Source organism: Hippocampus guttulatus, chromosome 3, assembly GCF_054856545.1.
Source record: "Hippocampus guttulatus isolate MCC_2025c chromosome 3, RoL_Hgut_1.0, whole genome shotgun sequence".
Taxonomy (NCBI): Eukaryota; Metazoa; Chordata; class Actinopteri; order Syngnathiformes; family Syngnathidae; genus Hippocampus; species Hippocampus guttulatus.
This window is the reverse complement of record NC_141263.1, coordinates 5,192,627-5,212,681: the sequence shown is the minus strand read 5'-3', so window position 1 is coordinate 5,212,681 and position 20,055 is coordinate 5,192,627. Positions and strand designations below refer to the sequence as shown.

General features: G+C 40.2%; 1 protein-coding gene across 6 annotated transcripts in view; it reads right to left on the bottom strand.

Annotated features, from left to right (window-relative positions):
* Positions 1-20,055, bottom strand: part of ppip5k1a (diphosphoinositol pentakisphosphate kinase 1a) — a 58,557-nt gene that overhangs the window by 6,324 nt on the left and 32,178 nt on the right. The window contains exons 17-28 of one of the 6 annotated variants that reach the window (XM_086106306.1): positions 17,403-17,585; positions 17,172-17,313; positions 16,313-16,536; positions 15,676-15,803; positions 15,459-15,573; positions 15,267-15,374; positions 13,357-13,485; positions 13,130-13,270; positions 11,652-11,745; positions 10,489-10,614; positions 8,910-8,972; positions 490-669 (exon numbers count right to left, since the gene is read on the bottom strand). In XM_086106306.1, the coding sequence (XP_085962432.1) occupies positions 490-669; positions 8,910-8,972; positions 10,489-10,614; positions 11,652-11,745; positions 13,130-13,270; positions 13,357-13,485; positions 15,267-15,374; positions 15,459-15,573; positions 15,676-15,803; positions 16,313-16,536; positions 17,172-17,313; positions 17,403-17,585 (1,633 nt within the window). The remainder of the gene's footprint in view (positions 1-489; positions 670-8,909; positions 8,973-10,488; positions 10,615-11,651; positions 11,746-13,129; positions 13,271-13,356; positions 13,486-15,266; positions 15,375-15,458; positions 15,574-15,675; positions 15,804-16,312; positions 16,537-17,171; positions 17,314-17,402; positions 17,586-20,055) is intronic. The other 5 variants (XM_086106300.1, XM_086106301.1, XM_086106302.1 and 2 more) reach the window with 5 other exon arrangements.

Below are 20,055 nucleotides of genomic sequence, written 5' to 3'. Positions count from 1 at the left end.
GCAAGATGCAGGTTGTTAGATGTTTATTTCAAATTCATGGAAATTTTCATACTTATGATTCTACGACTACGATTACTGGGTTTCTAATTTTAATAGTGTTAACCTTGCATTATCATGTTGTGTAAGTATAATTGAAGTAGGCAAATGAATAAAATACAAATAGGTGAAGGAAAATATTTTTGTTATTTTCAAAATGTATGTAAGCTACGAAAACACTTGTTTCCTTGCAAGATTCATGGTCTTTGCCTCCAATCAAGTCATGGAGGCAGATTATCTGTCTAGAGTTTACCAGAGGTGGGGAAGGACAAAAGACTTTATGTGCACCAAGCCAGCTTGCAGTCTGCATAGCCACAGAAGCAGGCAAGCATGCATAAACACCAAGGGGCAAAACACGAGTCCACCACAGGCCAAGCACAGTCCAAGACGACACCGTGTGCAGTGGTCGGACAAGGCATGAGATTGGGCATTTAGGGTGGACCGCGGGCTAACCATGAAGGTACTCTATGGGGTCCTGGCCAGAGATAAGCCAGTTTCGGAAGAGACGGAGGTGGTAGGAGCACTGGTGGAGATGGTGGGTGAGTGCAACGTCGAGAGAGAGGTGGCAGCCCAGACTAAGTTCTGTGGAGAACCGACTCAACAACTGGGCCACATGGTGCTCCTCCAATGGCTCTGGGGAAGAACAGGGAGAACGAGCTTGGACAGAGCACAAGAGAAGGGGGAACAGTACAAACGACAGATGGCAAGCCTGAGAGATGAGCTTGAGAGAAGGAACTGAAGTCGATGAGGGGGGGGGGGATATTGTAAGTCAATGACAGTTACGGAGTTTGTCTCGAAGAGGAGAGCTGTGTGTTGACAAAGTCAGAAAACCACCGACTGTACAGTTATTTTCAACCACTGGAATTCTTCAGAACATTTCATTTTACAGCACCCTCCCACACACACAAAAGATATATTGCTCAAATTGAGTGGAAATACAATTTTAACATGAGCAGGACATCTTGTGAGACTGCAGCGTCTTGACTGTATCAAAGGATTTCCACCACAAGCACATTTTGCTTTTTTTTTTTGGGCCACTGTATTAGCATATCAAGTAATTGCAACGAGTAACGCGGGAAAATGAACTTATTTTTGGCATAGAGAAGTGGTAGATATGTCTGTCTGGCTGCTCAATATGATACAGCGGTTGACATTAAACACTGGTCAACAAATCAAAAAATATACTGTATATTTTTTTCGAGCGGATTCCAAATCTGCCCCAATTCCCCCCCGCCTATCAGGTGAAAGTTTGTTCTAAAACGTCCTTATCGGTGCTATTCCGCAAAGACATAACACCTTTGAGGCTGAGACTGGACAGGGACTTCTTTGTATTTTCGATTTATTAAAGAAGTATTCTAACATACTAGGGCATATTTAAAACAAATGGAATCTAACATCTGCAAAATATAATAATGACAATTATGTCAACTTGGATATGAAACATGCCAATTGAACATATCAAGACTACACAGCATATGGAGCACGTCACAAAAAAATCGACCAATATTAAATTGGCACCTACAGTTGTAGCAAAAAACAAACAAACAAAAAAAAAATCTCATAAACCTGATGCGCTAGACAAAAAAGTAAAGACATTTTAAAATCAGCATTCAGAATACAGATGCATAGCCATCTCTGATTAAAATTTGCTGTTGACCAGTATAATACATCAGCTACATCAGTCTTGTGACTCACCTCAGATGCCACAAGCATTCATTTCTCTTTTTATGTTAACCACTACACTGGTTAAGGGTGATGCTTTCAGGTTTGCATGTTTTTCCACAACAAATTATTTTTAGTCTTAGAATGTGCACCCACCTTATTCATGACAGATACTTCTTGTTCTCAATTGAGGTCGCTGGAGCCTAGACCAGCTGACTATGGGTGAGGGGGGCTGTACAATTTGTACCGGTAGCCAGTCGATTGCAGGAAACAAAGAAAACAGCTATATGTACTCACATTCAACAATGGGAAATTCACAGCCTTCGATTAATCTAGCACACTGGCAAAAACCTACACAAGCACGGGGAGAACATGTAAACTGCATTTACACATGTTAGCATGTGACATTCAGATGAAGAGACTTGTCGCTTGTCCGTCATGCATCAACAAAACTCAAGATGGGGAGTGATTTGATGTGGAATTTTTTCCATTTTATTATTATGTTTTTAAAAAAAATCTATTTCGACATCAGATCAACTTTTTTTCCCCCATGGTAAGTTCCTAAAGGCTATTTGATTGCAACAGATGCTCAATTCTAGGAAAAACGGATTCCATGTGATTAATAATGAACTTGGTATCAAAATATTTTCGGAATATCCATCATCTACCATTCACAACTAACAGGACAATCAGAGAAAACTCAAGATTTGAGGCCAATAAAAGGTGTCAGCTTCATAATAATAGGTCTCCAAATAAAAGAACTCCGACTATTCCCGGGGCAATTGACACGAATCCGATCACAATATGAGAGGGGGGCATCCAGGCGGGTCCGCTAATGACTATATCACAGGATTTACTGCTCAAGTTCACTTAAACGATATTTAACATCACGCTTCATAGAACAAAACAAGTGTTCAAGGGCACACAACAACAACAACAACAAAAATCCATGATTTACAAATATTATCCTGTGATCCTTTGAGAAATATTATTCCTTCCTGTGTGGGGGTAAGTCTTCATTCTCATGTTAGTGAAATAATTCTGCATTGAATGTGGAGAAATGTTACCTCTTCCCAAGGAAAGCCGTTGCAATTTAATGTCACCTGTTCCCTGGCCACATCGAGAAAGTAGGTTTTTCTGTGCTTATCACACAGAGAAAGAAACATGGAACAGGACAATCACTGCATTGAAATGCCATGCGTCAGATAAAGCCAACGTGATACATTTCTTAAATGAGACAAATGGAATGAGGAATGTTTAATACGGCCCTGGTTGCTGACTAAGTACTGATCTGAGTAAAGTCAGGTGTGGTCAAGGAAGAAAAACTCAACCTTGGAAACACACTTTTTTTCTTTTTTGTTCTATAGGAGAAGAGGACAATCACAAGTTACTGTCATTTTCCAAGTGCGATAATTCGGACTTAGAGGCACTAGTAAAAGAGATCAAACATTTGTGTGAATGTAGTTTAAAACAATGGACTTCATTCAAATCTCTCCCAATGATTACAACAGGTGCATTTTACGTAGTTACCATGCATGTGAACACACACACGCATGCATACACTTACACACACGTTCATGGGGAAAAATGGAATGTATGCAATAAATTCAGCAGGGTTCCCACTGTTGGCTTTGAGCAAAATGTCAGGAGGGGGATTCTTGTTATCACCCGGCAAAACAAACAAACAAACAAAAAAACAAAGTTGCCAGCAGAATTAAAACAATTGTTCTACCAGGAACAACAGAAAAAGCCAAATTTATGTATTTATTATGATGATCGGTCAGTGAGAAACCACAAGAGCTGCTGTCAGTCTCAAGTTTTTAATTCATCTTGGAGGATTGGAAAACAGACAAGTGCACTGTCTGTCACGAACAAGACTTTCATTCTACCTTAGACATTGTGATGCAGTGGTGGCCAGAAGGAACTATATGCCGAAAATACCTGCTACAACAAATGTCAGTTCTAGGTTTCGCAATAAAAAAATAAATAAAACCAATTACTGTAATTGATTAATAGTTTTGAGGAATACATTTTTGTTCCGACCAACTTTTGTGGTCTACAGCCCTAGTGCAAAACTTAGCAAAGTACGGGCCGCTTGCAACATCCGGGCTGTCTCGCTTCTGCCCTCAGCTCTCATAGTTACCATAAAGTCAATAGAAAACGTAAATTATGTGGTGCTTTTATTATGGATGTGCATATTTGGATGACAGTACAAGAAAGGCAGCAAGCAACAGCTATAACACATCTTCATTCTTGTCAACTTGGTGACATTTTCATTTTTTTGGGATGACAAAAATGCCAACAGTTGTCCTCACGTTATCACCATTTCCTGCACAGTGGAGGGAAGAAGGCCAGTGGGATTGGTCTTAATTTGCACATGAATAGTTTCATAGACTGTACGTATTTGGATACATTGGAGTCGTCATTATGCATTGCTGTCAACAATATTAAATTCCGACACATCTACCTATTTTGTAGTCCCAACGAGGAACGGCTAATATTTTATGCGTACCAGTTTAAAATGAGCATTCCCTAATCATAAAAACAAAACATATCCAAACAGGTAGCAGCTTATTAAATAAAACAAGCCACTTGAACACTTTCTGAATTCAAAACACACAAAAAAGTTGAGTTTACCATGTTGGCATGACCCTTCACAGGTATTCTAATATCTCATGCGTCACAATTGCCCACTCCTGGACTCGTGCATGAAACGACTAAATGTGTAGACCAGGCGTGCCCAACCTTTTTTGACCGAAGATCTACTTTTCGATCAACCAACCTCCCGCGATGGACCCATGACCGCACATGCGTGCATACGCACGTGCTTAGACACGCATGCCAGAATGAGCAACAGCCATAACGGGCCCTAAGATGAACAAAACAGAAAAATAAAGGAGACACAAGGGTTTGTGAAAAGGAAATCACTGCCTACCTTTGTAGAGACCTGACACAGAGGCATGAGCCTCCCTTTTGCAGCGCGTGAACTATCATAGCTCACATGTGCCGTTTTAAAATGCTTCTCTCGGCCCTCCAGATTCCCATTCTTTCCCAGTGCTCTCGGTGAATTGTGCATGAAACAAACTATGGAGAATAATAATAACAACAAAAGATATAGCGCAACAGCTCTGATCGCAAGCTGCACCTGCAGACTGCTGAGTGCAATGCAACTTCCGGTGACGCAGGTCACGCGCCACCGTAAATTCAAGGTGCCCCACTTTCTTATTTATTTATTTTTTTAAATACATTTTGCGAAAGGGAGACTGATAGGATGCTAAAGGTTCAGTGTGCAATAACATAAAAATACATATATATCATATTAATAACACGCACACAGACACACAAATGGTTTTGTTTGTTTGTTTGTTTTTTACCTCTACACCCCTCGTGATCAACTTGGGACCTGTCTGCGAGCTACCGGTCGATCGCGTTCGACGTATTGGGCACCCTGGTATAGACAAAATTGTATTTAAGGTTTGTTGGGATTGACATACAAAATCCATTCACTCACAGCAAAATTGCTTAATTCATCTCAGGTATCCTGACCATCAGACCATCCTCCAGTTGGACCCTTGGCCTGTACACACTATCTATATATGCATGCATAATAACACACTCCCTTCACTGCTACACCTTCCTGCCTTGAAGTCCAAGATGGCGCCCGAGTAGGCAGCCGTCGGCAAGTGCTCTGATGAGCCCTGCTTTTTTTGTTGTTGTTGTTTTTGTGTTTGTTGTTGCGTTGTGTGGACCGGATGTGAATTGTTTTTCAGCATTTTTTGGCCACGACATTCATTAAGGAGGAGACTTGGTGGTTGCGCCTTCACGGCAACATACCAGCACTGTTTTTGATTGGGAGGAATGCTGGTGCCATTTGACTGTCATTGCTGGACAGCTTTGGGGCGCTTGTGTTTTTTTGCGCCTGTAATGGGCAGCATTTTACACAGCCCCGCTTTGTTCAGCGGAGAGATCGGTGCTGTTGGACGGTCTGCGGCTGGATGGATGCAAGGCTTGAGGAGCCGGCGATGAGAAGGAGTGTCAGCGCAGAGCGCCGATGCGGATGTGGAATTGGGAGTCGCGGCTTGGAGTTGAAGCGGATTACGTGGGACAGGAGATGTGAACTAATCTCTTTTCGTCAATGGACGCTACAGCTTCGTGCTTGCTTTCAAAACTTAGCTTGTAGCAGACGTGTGCACATTTTCAGCATGATGCCTCTGATCCACTGGTGAAAGGACTCCTTGATCCTCTCCTCTTTCATCTATAACTGCTTCAAACAACAAAGTGTATGCAGAAAAAGTGATTAAGATTGCATGACTGTGTCTTATGTGTTGTGTTGTTATTTTGACTTCAAGATGGCACCGCAAGAGTGGCAGCCTTTCCAGCAGCTCCTATATTTTGTTCTTCTACTTCTTCCTCTCATGACTTTGCTGCTGTGAATTGGGAATTTCTCCATTGCGAGACTAGTAAAGGTTTTCTTATTTTATCTTCCTTCCTCTGTCCTTTGACAATCACAACAGAATCACTATCTGCCTACTGTAAATCATCTCTTTAACGTAGTAAGTTTTGATGCAACAAACAAAATTGAAGAATGAGAAAGAGTTCGACTCTCCACAAGTGAAGCATTAGCTCTTCTCTTTGATTTGGTCATCAGTGTGTTAATCTGGCAAGAGTTCATGTTTCTTAATTGTCCAGACACAAAATATAATTTCAGTCAATTAAATGGATAATGAACTATTTATGTGCCCGAAGACAGCTGGGAGAGGCTCCAGCATACCCGTGACCCTTGTGAGTATAAGCGGATTAGAAAATGGATGGACGAATGGTTTTATTTGAACTTAATCCAAATTTTTTGATAGCAAGTAGCCAGCAAAGACTGTTAAAACCTGCTGATGTTTCTTAAAGGGATCATCTGGCAAAGATGACACATTTTTCCAATCAGAAATGATGCATTTTTTGATCGGGCACTTTCAGTTGTATCCATTTGTTTTGGAAAAATCAGCAAATACCAAACTACTCTCAAAACACTTCCTACTGGTCAGCTGTATAACCACGCCCTCTTCCCATGTTTTGGTGGGAGTCAGCAAAGGAACTGGGCATGTGTCCATTCAAAACCATGATATATGTCACATAACGGCAATCAGTCGGCACCAAAATTATGTGGACATCTCTACTTCTGCACAGTTCAACCTCTGACAAGATCACAACAATTAACCTCTTCATGGCTCACTTATGAGAGAATGAGTATATGAGCATCTTAAGAACAGTTCCTCTCATGCCAGATTTGCTGTTTTGATAAATCCGCAAAATGCATGGCGCTATGGGGTGACATAGCTCCGTCAGAAATTTGTCTAGTTCCTAGTTCTACTCATCCATCCATCCATTTAGCCACTTTCAGATCCGCTTATCCTCACAAGGGTCGCGGGGCGTGCTGAAGCCAATCCCAGCTGTCTTCGGGCAGTAGGCGGGGTACACCATGAACCGATTGCCAGCCAATCCCAGGGCACACAGAGACGAACAACCATCCGCGCTCACACTCACACCTAGGGACAATTTAGAGTGTTCCATTAACTTGCCATGCATGTTTTTCGAATGTGGGAGGAAACCCGGAGAAAACCCACGCAGGCACGGGGTAAACATGCAAACTCCACACAGAAATGCCGGAGCTGGAATCGAACCCTGCATATCTACCCTCTGAGGCCGACGCACTAACCAGCCAACCACTGGACCGCCCATCCATATCTTCAAGTTTTAAAAGATCAACAAGATCACAAGTAGCCATTCTGTTTCAATACAATTGTTCCTGTGTTTGTGCTGCAGCTGAAGCCTTGGCGTATGAATACCTTTGGGCTTGATGATGGGAGTGACATCGCTATGCTATTTTACTATCATGAGGAAATTTTTGTTGGTTAAAAAAAAAAAAAAAAAAAAAGGCCTCGGATCTTTTGTAACTGAACTTTGAGGAAAGTAAATTCATTGAAACCTTAAAAACTCTCCTTTAAGTATAACTTCAATGAACAATGAGAAACTAAAGTAAAATACGAATTAACTAAAATAATAGCAATTAATAACAGTAAAATACCATCTGTTCCTGCTGTGAGCGTGTTGGCCTCTTAGGGACAGTGTGGCGCCATGCATGGATGGAGTACACACAATGAGATAAGAAGAAATTTGCGATTGGACTCAATTAATATACTGTTACTGTTCTTTTCAGATTACAAATAATATGTTCCTTTTAGTATTGCTACATTACACGTGTCCATGTGATTATACAGCATTAGCGTGGGAATATCACTTGCAAAACGATGCTACGCAAGCAATATGGTTACTTTCACAATATCCGGAACTTCCAAATGCACCTCACCGTTCTGTGCATTGTTATAAAGTTGTAAGGATCGAGAGAAGCTAAAATCGAATTCACGATTCAATTTTGAACTGTCCAGTCCATCTCAAAAGTCACATTCAACTTCAATTCTCTGTAATGCCGCCAGGAAAAACAGAATAGAAGGTCCACTGTACATTTTATACACTATCGATGCAGTGTGGATGGAATGCAAATACGTTTGCTGTAGATGCGCTTTTCTAAAGAGGAAAGGGTGAGACCACAAGTTGATATCAATCAAAAAGATTTCAAACAAAACCAGTGACTTGAAGCAACGTCATCAATGCAATGCAGCGTAACTGAGCTTGAAAGCAACTCATGCTCAACTAGTTAAACGGAATGCACTCACTCATATTACGGCAAACGATATTGCTAAATATATTGCTTAGCAGTTGACTGCCCATTGATTGTGTCCATTAAGTCAATCTACCAGCCAGGGAATTGTTGGATCTTTAGAAAAATAAAAATTGCAGCTGTACATTTTACAGCATGGAATGTTTTTTCTGCAAATGGAATCTCCCTAATTCAAGAATATGGAATAAATACAGGATAAACCAAAACAAAAATGGAATCAATGTCCATGTGTAATATAAAAAATATATAAAATGTACTTTGTACAAATCTATGAACTAGTGGGAACCCTGGTTAGAAAGAGAATGTCATCGTTAGAAAAGTGAGAACAAAGATGAGTAGATCCTTGATCTGGGGAGAAAAAAAACGAAACTAAAATGCTGCAGGGCCATGTGGAAAAAGAAACAAGGTTAAAAAAAAGTTTGAAGACATGCAAGACAGAAGAAAGGTGAGGTGATAATATACTTGAAAGAAGCAGACGTACCATTAGTCGGATGCTTTGCAAACGACACAGAAAATCGTTTTACTGCCGGCATAGACAACAATTCTGAGGAAACAAAAATTCACTAATGTTACTAGGATCCACAGTAAATTGTTGATCATATCTTATCATACTCTGTTCGATAGTAAAAATAAGAATATGGAAAAAATTGAGTTTTGTAATTTAGGTCTATTTTCCTTCTTTCATGTTTACACCCTTCTTCATTCTGAACTTAAACAGCTCTCAGTTGAATGTAATGGGCAATAAAAAATACTAAGTCGCCTCGGTGGCCCTTTCTCTACATTTACTGTATCTAGTATGAGGGGAAAATAAATAAATAAATAAAATTATGAAACCAACACTAGACTGGATCGAGAGCAAAATGTGTCCAGTAATTTTCAAAATGAGACGCAACAAGATGGATGACAAAGACGAACAGGTGCTATGAGGATGGCAGCAGTGAAGAACGCTTCGATGACACAACACCGACTGAATAACATGACAGACTTCAATATCAGCGACGCAACCGTGGAAGGCAATCGCCTCATCAAGCCCCTAGTTTTCATCGTCTATACATTATGGCGTTGTACTGATTCAAAAGAAAATGGCAAGTATTTTTACACCTCAGGCCAAGATACACAACGTCAAATTATGATAATGCCAACACAGGAAAATGATTTCTCTCTCCCTATGGAAGACCAAGATTTGTTGTTGTTGGAAGTACCGGTAGTTTCGATTGCACTTAGCTGAATATGGATTGATCCCCAAGTGAAGTGCCAGTATTAACTGAACACCGAAGAGACAACAGAAAGTCAGCGCAGCCAGGATTCATGGAGAGAAATAAAAACGGCATACTATGATTTGGAGGTGAAGATCCAGGTAATGAATAAATGAGGGGGAAAAAAAGTTCCCCACCATACATGCAGGCCCAACAAGTCACACCGGATTCTGTTGATGAGAATACAAAACCTACTGATAGATCACAGATACACAACACACTAATAGCATTACAGTACTACAACGAACAATTTACGAAATTTAACCCGTAAAATATGATTTTCGACAATGAAACCGGAAAAGCAGTGCTTGCAGTTAACGCACTCCAATCTGAAGTGCGATTATCTTAAACTACATCTGAAAATTAAGTGAGAAGAGGCGGCAGTTCCAAGAATCCTTCGGAGTTTTGAACAGGGCCTGAAGTAGCATGTATATGAACTGCAGAAATGAAACATGCTCATCAAAGTGGCGTGGAGAAAGAATGATGGGGAGAACACAGTTGTGTGACTAAAATGGATATGTAGTGACTAAAACAGGACTGTAAACATTTAATTATTGACGTATGGCCATGAATAATAATCATTCTTTTACTTGACATGTACGATATGTCCTTAGAGCTGGAGTTTCAGGATTCTAAGAACTGTAGACTTTTTAAATGTAATTCTTGGCGTATACCTGTATACATTGTACATTTACATGCCCGCATTCTCCACAGGGCCTCATTCTGGATGTTGTACTTAATAGTCAAGTCAAAAGTTGAAAATTTCACTTGGTTTTTCTGCAGTGCTGTGTCTCAAACACATACCGTCTTTGTAGGATAGACTGCTGGTGGAGAATTTTTTGCGATGTGCGCGTGCGTAGTCCTGCAGGTTAGGGGCACTAGAGGACCCACCTAGGACAGTGGTGCTGAACAGTCCGGCACATTGAGAGCCTGCGAGGGGGGCGGGCGGTTAGTCACCACTACACATAACATGCTGTTACTTAAATTACTATCCAAAGAGCAACAGAAAGAGAGAAAAGAAAAGAAAAAAAAGCTACAGAAAAAAAAACCATGCAGACAGAAGCGGAGGGACCCATGCAACCTGAATGAATGTCTCTCCCATCTCTGTCATTCTTGTGCAAGGCTGAAACAACCACCATTGAATGTTCTCCTAAGAACTCACTGTCTTCAAAATTCGGAATGTAGGTACCTTCCAGTTACGGGTTCTTTCTGCATGACTGCTGGAAATGCATGCGTATCTGAGGAGTCACAGAGATTGGCTCACTGATACCAAAATTGTTTGGCAGTTTGTCTGGCATCGCCCACCAGCTCATTGCCAACCGAAAATTTACATTTGAGTGCAAATTAGGATTTCAGCTTTGGAAGTCCGGAAAAATACAGCGTCATTCCAGTAGGAGTAAGTTGGAAAGCTCGAAGACAGCATCGCAAAGTTGGAGGAGTTGAGTGGATCTTGAAAAGAAAATTGATACGTACTTGGCTATTTATATTCCTGTGATATTAAAATTCTTTACAGAGACGGCAGTCCCCCCCCAAAAAACAGCATTGTGCGGGGAAGCAGCCATTAACTATTTTGGTGTTAGACCCACTGTGATATGTTTAGAAATCTTGCAAGTCTGTAAATTGCGGTTAAAATTTGATCATCATTTTAGTCTGGCTCAGTTTTGATTGGGAAGCAGGGGACGGCACATCCATTTTATTTTCTCTGACGGGAGGCTCACACCTTCAGTAGATGTAGCGTGACTTAAGAAAGTGGAATAATTGTAGCCTAAACTAAATGTTGATTCAGAACTATGCTTTTGGTCTGTGATCCCAAGCAAAGATTTCCAAATGCGTGACAGCCACCCAAAAAATAAATAAATAAAAACAGATCAGATTAGCGGTGATTCCTCTCCTGCAACAATATGGATGTTTCATCATCATGAAACATTATCTAAATGCATGCATCTGAATAGTTGTGTGATACTTACCTAACCCACTTTGTTTAATGTCAGGCGACTGACGAGAGCAAAACGAGAAGAGGCGATAGCTCCCAACTTTGGAGGATGAAGTCTCTGACAGCACCTGGAAGGAAGTTAATTTTCATCTTTAGGAAATGTCATATCCCAACATCAACATACAGTATATCATTAAAATGACCTGAAATAAAGAGAATACAATTGAATGAATATAATATGAATAAAAAAGGCCAAACAAATACCATTTCCAATATCAGGTAGCACAACCACGTTTTGAGGAATGCAGCAAAGTGCAAAGAATTAAAATGAGTATAACAGAATGCTCCAAGTAACATTCATGTATGCCTACCATTTATCCAGTCAAGTCAGAACAAAGTTTCAACTAGCAATAATCGCGCCTCGGATAAACCTCATAGGCCTCCCTGTGTGGCGTTCGCATGTTCTCCCCGGGCCTGTGTGGATTTTCTCCACGTACTCCAGTTTCTCCCACATTCCATAAATATGCATAGTACGCTGATTGAACACTCTGAATTGTCCCTAGTTGTGAGTGTGAGCGCGGATGGTTGTTCATCTATGTGTGTCCTGCGATTGGCAGGAAAGCGGTTCAGGGTATCTCCCGCCGACTGCCCAAAGACAGCTGGGATAGGCTCCAGCACCCCCGCGAACCTTGTGAGGATAATTGGATGAGCAAATGGATGGATGAATGGATGAATGGATGGACACCTCCAGCTGAGCAGCAGCTTAGACATAATCATGGAACAAATGTCCAATACCAGTCATCGGTCACTTATTGTATTGTACGTATTTGAAAATGCACAACAATCCCTCCAAGTTAAGTAAATAAGTAAATAGTGATAGCGGATCGGTAAATGGATGGAAGTTATAACAAAGCGGAGGAAAAGAAATTACAGGTTTCCCTCAGCAGCTGCAAATCAAATCTAACAATCTGAACGATAGGGGATTAGATCAATAGACAAAAATAGAATTATCTCTCAAAATTACAAACATTCAAACAATAAACATGCCAAATAAAAACGGATTAAAATTGTACATTTCAGAACATTTAAAATAATAAATCTAAACTTTCTCCTTAGTTTTCCTGCCCATTTGTCATCTCTGATGGATGCTTGGCATCTTTTCTTTTCAACATGTTTATTCAGGTTTGGAAGTGAGGTTCGGTGTTGACTGTTGCCACATACAGGACAATTGATTTTTCGAAGAGTCAACACATACCGAACCGAAAACCGTGAGCACAAAACTGAAATAAGGATTTTGTGAACCCTTCCACCTCTAATATATAGATCCAAATAACACACACACACACACACGCACACGCACACGCACGCGCACAAAAGACAAGACAAGACAAGCCCTTTGCCACCATCTTGTGGAATGAGAGAGAATTTTAGAAACCCCAAACCGGTGAACAAGTGAGTTTTTCAGCAAATACCAGAGGACACGAGTGTGATTACTATGAATAAACAACTAACCTCCATAGATCCGGTTTTATGATTACGTATCAGTGGTGATCTCCTCTGTATGGTGATTGGCTCAGACAGTGGTACAGCTCTGTCCGTCTCATCGCGTGAGAGGTCCTCCAAGCTTCCTGGGTCTGTTTGTTTTTGTCCATTCTGAATGAGAAGCAAAAAGTGCACACATGCAATTAACTGCAAATGACCACATCTGCTATCGTTAGGAGGGTTGATTGTGCTGGTACCTGTCGTGCTACCTCTGCAGATGCTGGTCTGAAGCCAAAGCCAGTGGGTGCATTCTCTTCTTCCTCAACACCTTTTACTCCTGGGCTAAAGTGAAGCTCAACATGGAAGCGTTCCTCTGAAGACAGATCCTTTAAAGAAGAATAATGTATGTAACAGTCATACACACACTTATATTTTTGGTAACTTTTTTAAAGGTGCAGTAAAAAAATTGAGTTTTATTTAATTTCATATACGGTTGCAAGGAAAAGCACGTGAACCCTAGGGAATTGATTTCTTCTTTAATTGTCCTTGTTGAGATTATTGCTGCCAAAGGAGGCTCAAAAACAAAAGGTTCACATACGATTTCCACCCTGTACTGTTACATATACAGTACATACGGTTTAAAACATGGAAGCATAATAGTCTGCGTAATACTCAATTTTTCATTGAACTTCATATTCACTGCATTAAAGCCGCAACAGCTAAAATATATGTCCATATTTTGGCTGCCGGTTTCCATGTAATAACATTGTATATTTTCACAGTTGGACCCCCCCCCCCCAAACCCTAAAAATTCATCTTCTTCTTTCCAAAAAAAGTAAACACTCATGAATATTCATGACACGTTTTCAGTCCGTGTGGGGTTTCAACCTGGTGAGTGGGATAACCCTCCGTGGTGACCCCTTGCTCCGGGCCCGGCACGGCGGCCCCCAGCTGGCCGCACTTCCTTAGCCGCGACCGGCTCCGCAACAGCCTGAAAAGCCTTGGGGCGATGGTGAAGCGGGGAGACTCAGGGGCTTCGGTCTCCGCCGGACCCCCACACTCTACAGCGCTCCCCTGGCCAGACCTCGATGCTTCCCACAGGGCTGCTGCACAGTGCTCACTGCACCTTGCACTCAGACGGGGCGGTGCGCTCCCAGCACGGCAGCCCACTGGCAAGGACCGCCCTCTGCCGGCCACGTCCTGCCACTCAGGCAAGAACTCCTACTTCCCTGTTCTCATCGAGCCAATGATCATCACTGTGGGTGCTGGAGGGGGCGTTGTCACATAATGTGGAAACAAGAAAAATGTGTTTCCAGTACACTTTTGTGATCTACTTCTATATCGACACGTCTCAAAAAAACACCCAATGAGATCATGAAAACATTTTTGCACACATTTATGTATTATTTTTCAAAATTTCAGTTTCCATGACCAGGTTACTATTGTGCAATTTAGATTTTGCACATTTCTGAGGGCAATACGACCCCATCTAGTGGCATTTTGGACTTGTTCAGTTTGAAACACACCTAATGATAAATCATGAAGAAAGTTTAAATCATCATTCTGCAACTATCTCCAATTTTTCAGCCTCCATCGAAGTAAAACAAAATGTTGGTTGTAATGACACTGAAAATATTAGCTGGTTGCTTCAATGGTCAGGTACCCCATAATGGCAGGGTGGACAGCAATTTCAGGGACATGTGAAAAATGTTCAATTTGATTAAGAACATAAAATATACATGACTCAATGACACGTTTGATCAAAGAACTTGTGGACAATAAAATCATGTTAAAATGATTGCGATTTAGCATAATTTAACCACGTATTACCGGTAACTCGTAGAGCAGTGTGTGGGACATGCCAAAATCACATACTTGCACATTTAATGGAGAAGGAAACATATTTCAGGAGACTTGTGAATTGTCACAGTATGAGTGCAGAGTTTTAACCACATAAGAGTGATTCTCATGAGGACAATGTAGGCAATTGACAAGTTGTGACTTGAAGGTCAGATCACACACTATGACTAATTAATGCAGAAATCCCGGTAATTCCAAAGTGTTCACAAACTTTTCCTTGCAACTATATATTATTGTCTTGATTTACATTTATGCTGCTGTTGATCTTGGGAGATAACAATGAATGATAATGAACACAAATTATCACCTTATTGTTGTCCTCATAAAGCATAATGACAATCTGAGTCATGTAGTTGAGTTCAGAAACAGCACTAAGATAATCCATGGCACGATTCCACTGCTGGTCTTTCTCTTCCTGTTACACAAAAAGACAAACTGTTTCAGTGTAACCTGCCAGGACATACAGTATATTTGACTATCAAAGAGATTCACATCTTACATCAAGTAAACCACCGTAGCGGAAAATACTCAGCAGAGAGTGGACGTGACTTTCACTGGTGAAATATAGACGTGTCCTCACATGTCGTCCAGGCGACATCACTCCGCGTGAATATCTGCAAACAAGATCTGCCACTTAATCAAAAACATTCACAGCTGTCATTTGAAGCTTTGTGCCCATCAGTTTATATATCAAAGATAGTCTGGCCCACACTCACAGAGGGTGCAGCTTGTTGACAGACTCATCCTCGTGAGTCCTCTGAAGGTCAAGCTGGATCTTTCTGACCAGTGGGAGGCAATAGGCATAAGCAATGTCCAGCTTCTCAGCTTTATTTATGCCATATTCCTACAGCAACAAATCAGAATGGAAAAAGACAAGAGCTTTTGAAGTACAAGTAATGCAATGGTAACTCGAAATACGAATGTGAAAATCGCTGCAGTAGCATGACCAAAATTCAAGCGCAATCAAAAAAACTCCAAGGCTATTTTTGTAGTTTGACCTATTGCCCGACATGTCTTGGGCTATGTATTCTCCTGTGGTGAGCTGACATCTGCTGAAAAGGATCAACTGGGTGCCAGTTTAGTTTTTCACTTTGACTTGATCCGGCATTTATTCTGAATGTCAAGAGACAAACCTTATCCACCATAGGTAAAGGGTTGATTTACATGCTCCTGTTTCTAATTTAAAAACAACACATTTACTTCAATGAGAAATTCGTTTGGAAGGATCAAAAAATCAATACAATCAAACAAAGACATTGTTTCTTTAACTTCCCATTGCTTCAACAAAACCAATGAACTACTTTTTCTGTGACAAAAATTAGTAGTAGTATCGGATTCCTTCTTGTGACTTACCTGTGGGATCACGATGTCAGCCAAAGCACGAGAAAGTCTGAACAACTCCAGTGTGTCCTCCAAACCCAGAGTAGCGTTATGAATGACATCATATTTTACACAGTCATAAATGTCAGGTATTTTACTGATGTCGTAGCGACCGTTCTTCATGCGGAAGTCTCTCTCAAGTTTGGACCAGCGCTGCAACATCAGCTCCAGTGTTTCACTGTGATAAAGTTGCAGGTCTGAGGACAGAAAGCACAGAACATGGTTACAGGGTAGGCATTAATGCACACAATTTAAAGATATATATGACTTGTCAAGTCATGTAGTTCAAGTCAAAGTTGGGTCGAATCAAATCAGAGTCAAGTATATATAAAAATATACTTGATATTGACTATATAAATCAGCATGTATTGTATTGTAAGTCATACGTAACTCAAGTCTGACTCAGTCCCCCATCTTTGCACTTGAGGGTGACACAGAGTGGATTTCTACTCCTCTCTCACTCCTGGTGAAAACAAACTCTCATTCCCGTCTTGCTCCCGTTCAGAATGACTCACTCCTGTACCGCTCTCATTTTGGAGGTGAGCTAAAACAAATCGCTGCACATCTGTCCAACATTTTCCCCCCTGCTGGATAGTCTTGCTCCTGTCTAGTCCCATGACCTTTTTATCCTGTACTGTCCCAATCCCATGATTTAACGTAAAGCTGACTCCTATTCCATAGGCATCCCGGGGGGTTCCCAAAAAAGCCTCTACTCTGCAACCCACACGTCCTCTGACCCAACCTGTTAAAATGTTTTTTGGTTTTTTTTCCCTTTTGAAGATGAGAAGGCGCAAGACGAGTTTATGAATGAATCAATAATTGAATGACTCACCAGCTGACGTGGGATCTTCCATTCTTTTGCGGATCTGTGCAGTGAGGCTCTGAATGAGAGTGTAAACCTGGTCACATGTGGCCACTGGGTTCTGGACTATTTTCATCGAATTCACCAATGATGCACTACATGTTGGGGCCAGCTGTCATATAGAAGACACGCATCATTATTACATCTGTTTGGGAGGGTTCACCACACCAGACTTGTTCATAATCATGGTCGGCAACTCACTCTGTCATAATCTTCTTCAATGAAGTCCCGGTCTTTTTGCAGAATCTCATGGAGTCTGGCTTTGACTCTGTGCTGACAGCCACTTAGCGAGTCACTGTCACTATCCAGCAGCCCATTCATGTTAGCACTCTTCACCATCTGCACTAGAATGGGAGTCAGTTCACCTTCCAAGGCCAGCAACCCCTGCTCACAGACACAAAAAATAGTTTTACAGATTATGGACTTTGGAAAATAATGTGTTGTATAAATGCTACGGCTGGGCGATTATTCAATATAAATATGTATCCTGATAGACAGGGGATCAATATCAATAGAAAATATGTTTTGACAGAATGTTTGAAAAAAAAAAAAGGAAAAAAAACCATCATGAAGGAACCCCTGATCTCACATTGCAAGCCATTCTGCGGGGTGCAGGCAAAGGCAACAGTATGACGCTAGATTTGAGATACCATTCCAAGCAAGCAAGACCCAATTTAGAGAATAAGAGTGTCTTTTGAGAGCAAAACAAATAGTTTTTTGAAGCTTGTCCACTGAGTACCTGTCTGCTAACCCCAAAAGGAGAAGATTGCAAACTAGAGAAGACAGGCGCGCATACACGCATTTCGCCCGTTTGGCGTACGTGTATTAAATTAAAGCGTGGGTGTACTTAGTTAACTTTGACAACAGTTGCTCCAGTGCAACATTTGCAATTACATTATATTGTGCAAAATTGTGCAAAATAACATGGATAAACAACACCGGATAGATAAGATGGTGTAGAGGTAATGAAGTTCCCATCTATGACGTGTTAGCTCCACGGTAAAACAGCTCCGAGCCTCAGTCTTGACATCGGACTGACTCCACAATCAGGTAAGTAAAACCATAAAACAGGTCGTATTCCAACGATGAACTTGCTTACAAATTAAATTAGAAAGGCGGGTCAAGTGACATGATGCACTCCAAGAGAGAAGTAGTTCATTAGGGGGTTTTGAGACGCTCGCGACACTTACCGTATTTTCTGCACTATAATGCACTTCGATTATAAGGTGCACCCTCAATGAAATGCCTATTTTCAAACTGTTTTTATATATAGGGCGCACTGCATTATAAGGTGCATAGGATAGAAGCTAGAATAATGGTTGCAGTTGCACTATACATCCACTAGATGGTGCTACGCTAAAGGGAATACAATACAACTGGAATACAACAGTTGTATTGTATTCCCTTTAGTGTACAATACAGCTTTATTTATATAGACCCTTACAACCACTGCAACTGTATCAATGAGAACTGGTCACAAACACGGACATGAAACATCGAAATACAAATGGCATTACAAAACAATAAACGAAAGACAAAAGTGATGAAGACAATTGATTCAACAAAAAAAGCCCACAAACCTCGTGGGTTCACCTCCACATGGGGCTAACTATCCTTAGAAAGTCTTGCTTGTCTCCTCCTTCCTTCCTTTGTTTGTTTGTTTGTTTATTGAGCATATATAGTACACACAATAACAGATTGACAAAAGTCAAACAAAAATTATGAAAGGAAAATTAAAAAGTAAGTAAAAGAAAAAAACACATCATCACAGTTGTATGCTCAAAGGAGTAGGAAGAAGTAAATAACTGATCTAGTCCTACCCCTTATTATGTAGAAATTTGAATTGATCATTTTTCAAAACAAAGAAGAAAAATCTACATATCATCAAATACTTTTATCCTTATGTATACTATACTTTTCTATTTATACACCTTTTGGTTTGTGTATATATATATATATATATATATATATATATACCGTACTGTATATAATTATTCTTTCTCCTTTTTTATTTCAATTTTCTCATATTCATTATAATTAGCATTTCTTGAATACAATTGATAAGTTGATCAAAATCCAAAACAAGAACAAACAGTTGTATTATTATATTTTATAAGTATATCAAATTGATCTTCTTAATTCTGATTCATGTAGTTTTTTTGTACTAATCTTTTTAAAGATTAATCTTTTTAAAGATTAGTACAAAAAAGATTAGTACAAAGTTTTTGAACTCCTCCAACGATTTACTCATTTTCAGGTCCGTTTCAAGCTTATTCCACAGATTGACACCTATTACTGATACACACCTTTGCTTGATGTTTGTTCTTGTTCTGGATTTTTTGTATTGATTAGTACCCCTTAGATTATAACAGCTCTCTCTAATTTCAAAAAGCTTCTGGATATTTTGGCAAATGAGATTGTTATGTGCTTTATACATTAATTGGGTGATTTTGAAGTCAACCAGGTCGTAGAATTTCATTGTGTTTAATTTGATGAATATTGGATTTGTGGGTTCTATATATTTAGACCTATTGATTATTCTGATTGCTTTTTTTTGTAGTTTTAAAACAGGGAGTGTGTTTGTTTTACAGGCTTTCCCCCATATTTCTACACAGTAGGTCATATATGGGAGTAATAATGAGTAATATAATGTGTACAAGGAGCTCTTATTCAACACATCCTTAGTTTTGTGGAGTATCCCGATAGTTTTGGATATTTTTCTTTTAATGTTATCTATGTGTGGCTTCCAGGATAGTTTTGTATCTATTACTAGTCCAAGAAACTTATTTTCATAGACTCGTTCTATTTCAATTGAATTTATCTTTATTTTAACTTGGTCTTTGATTGGTCTCAT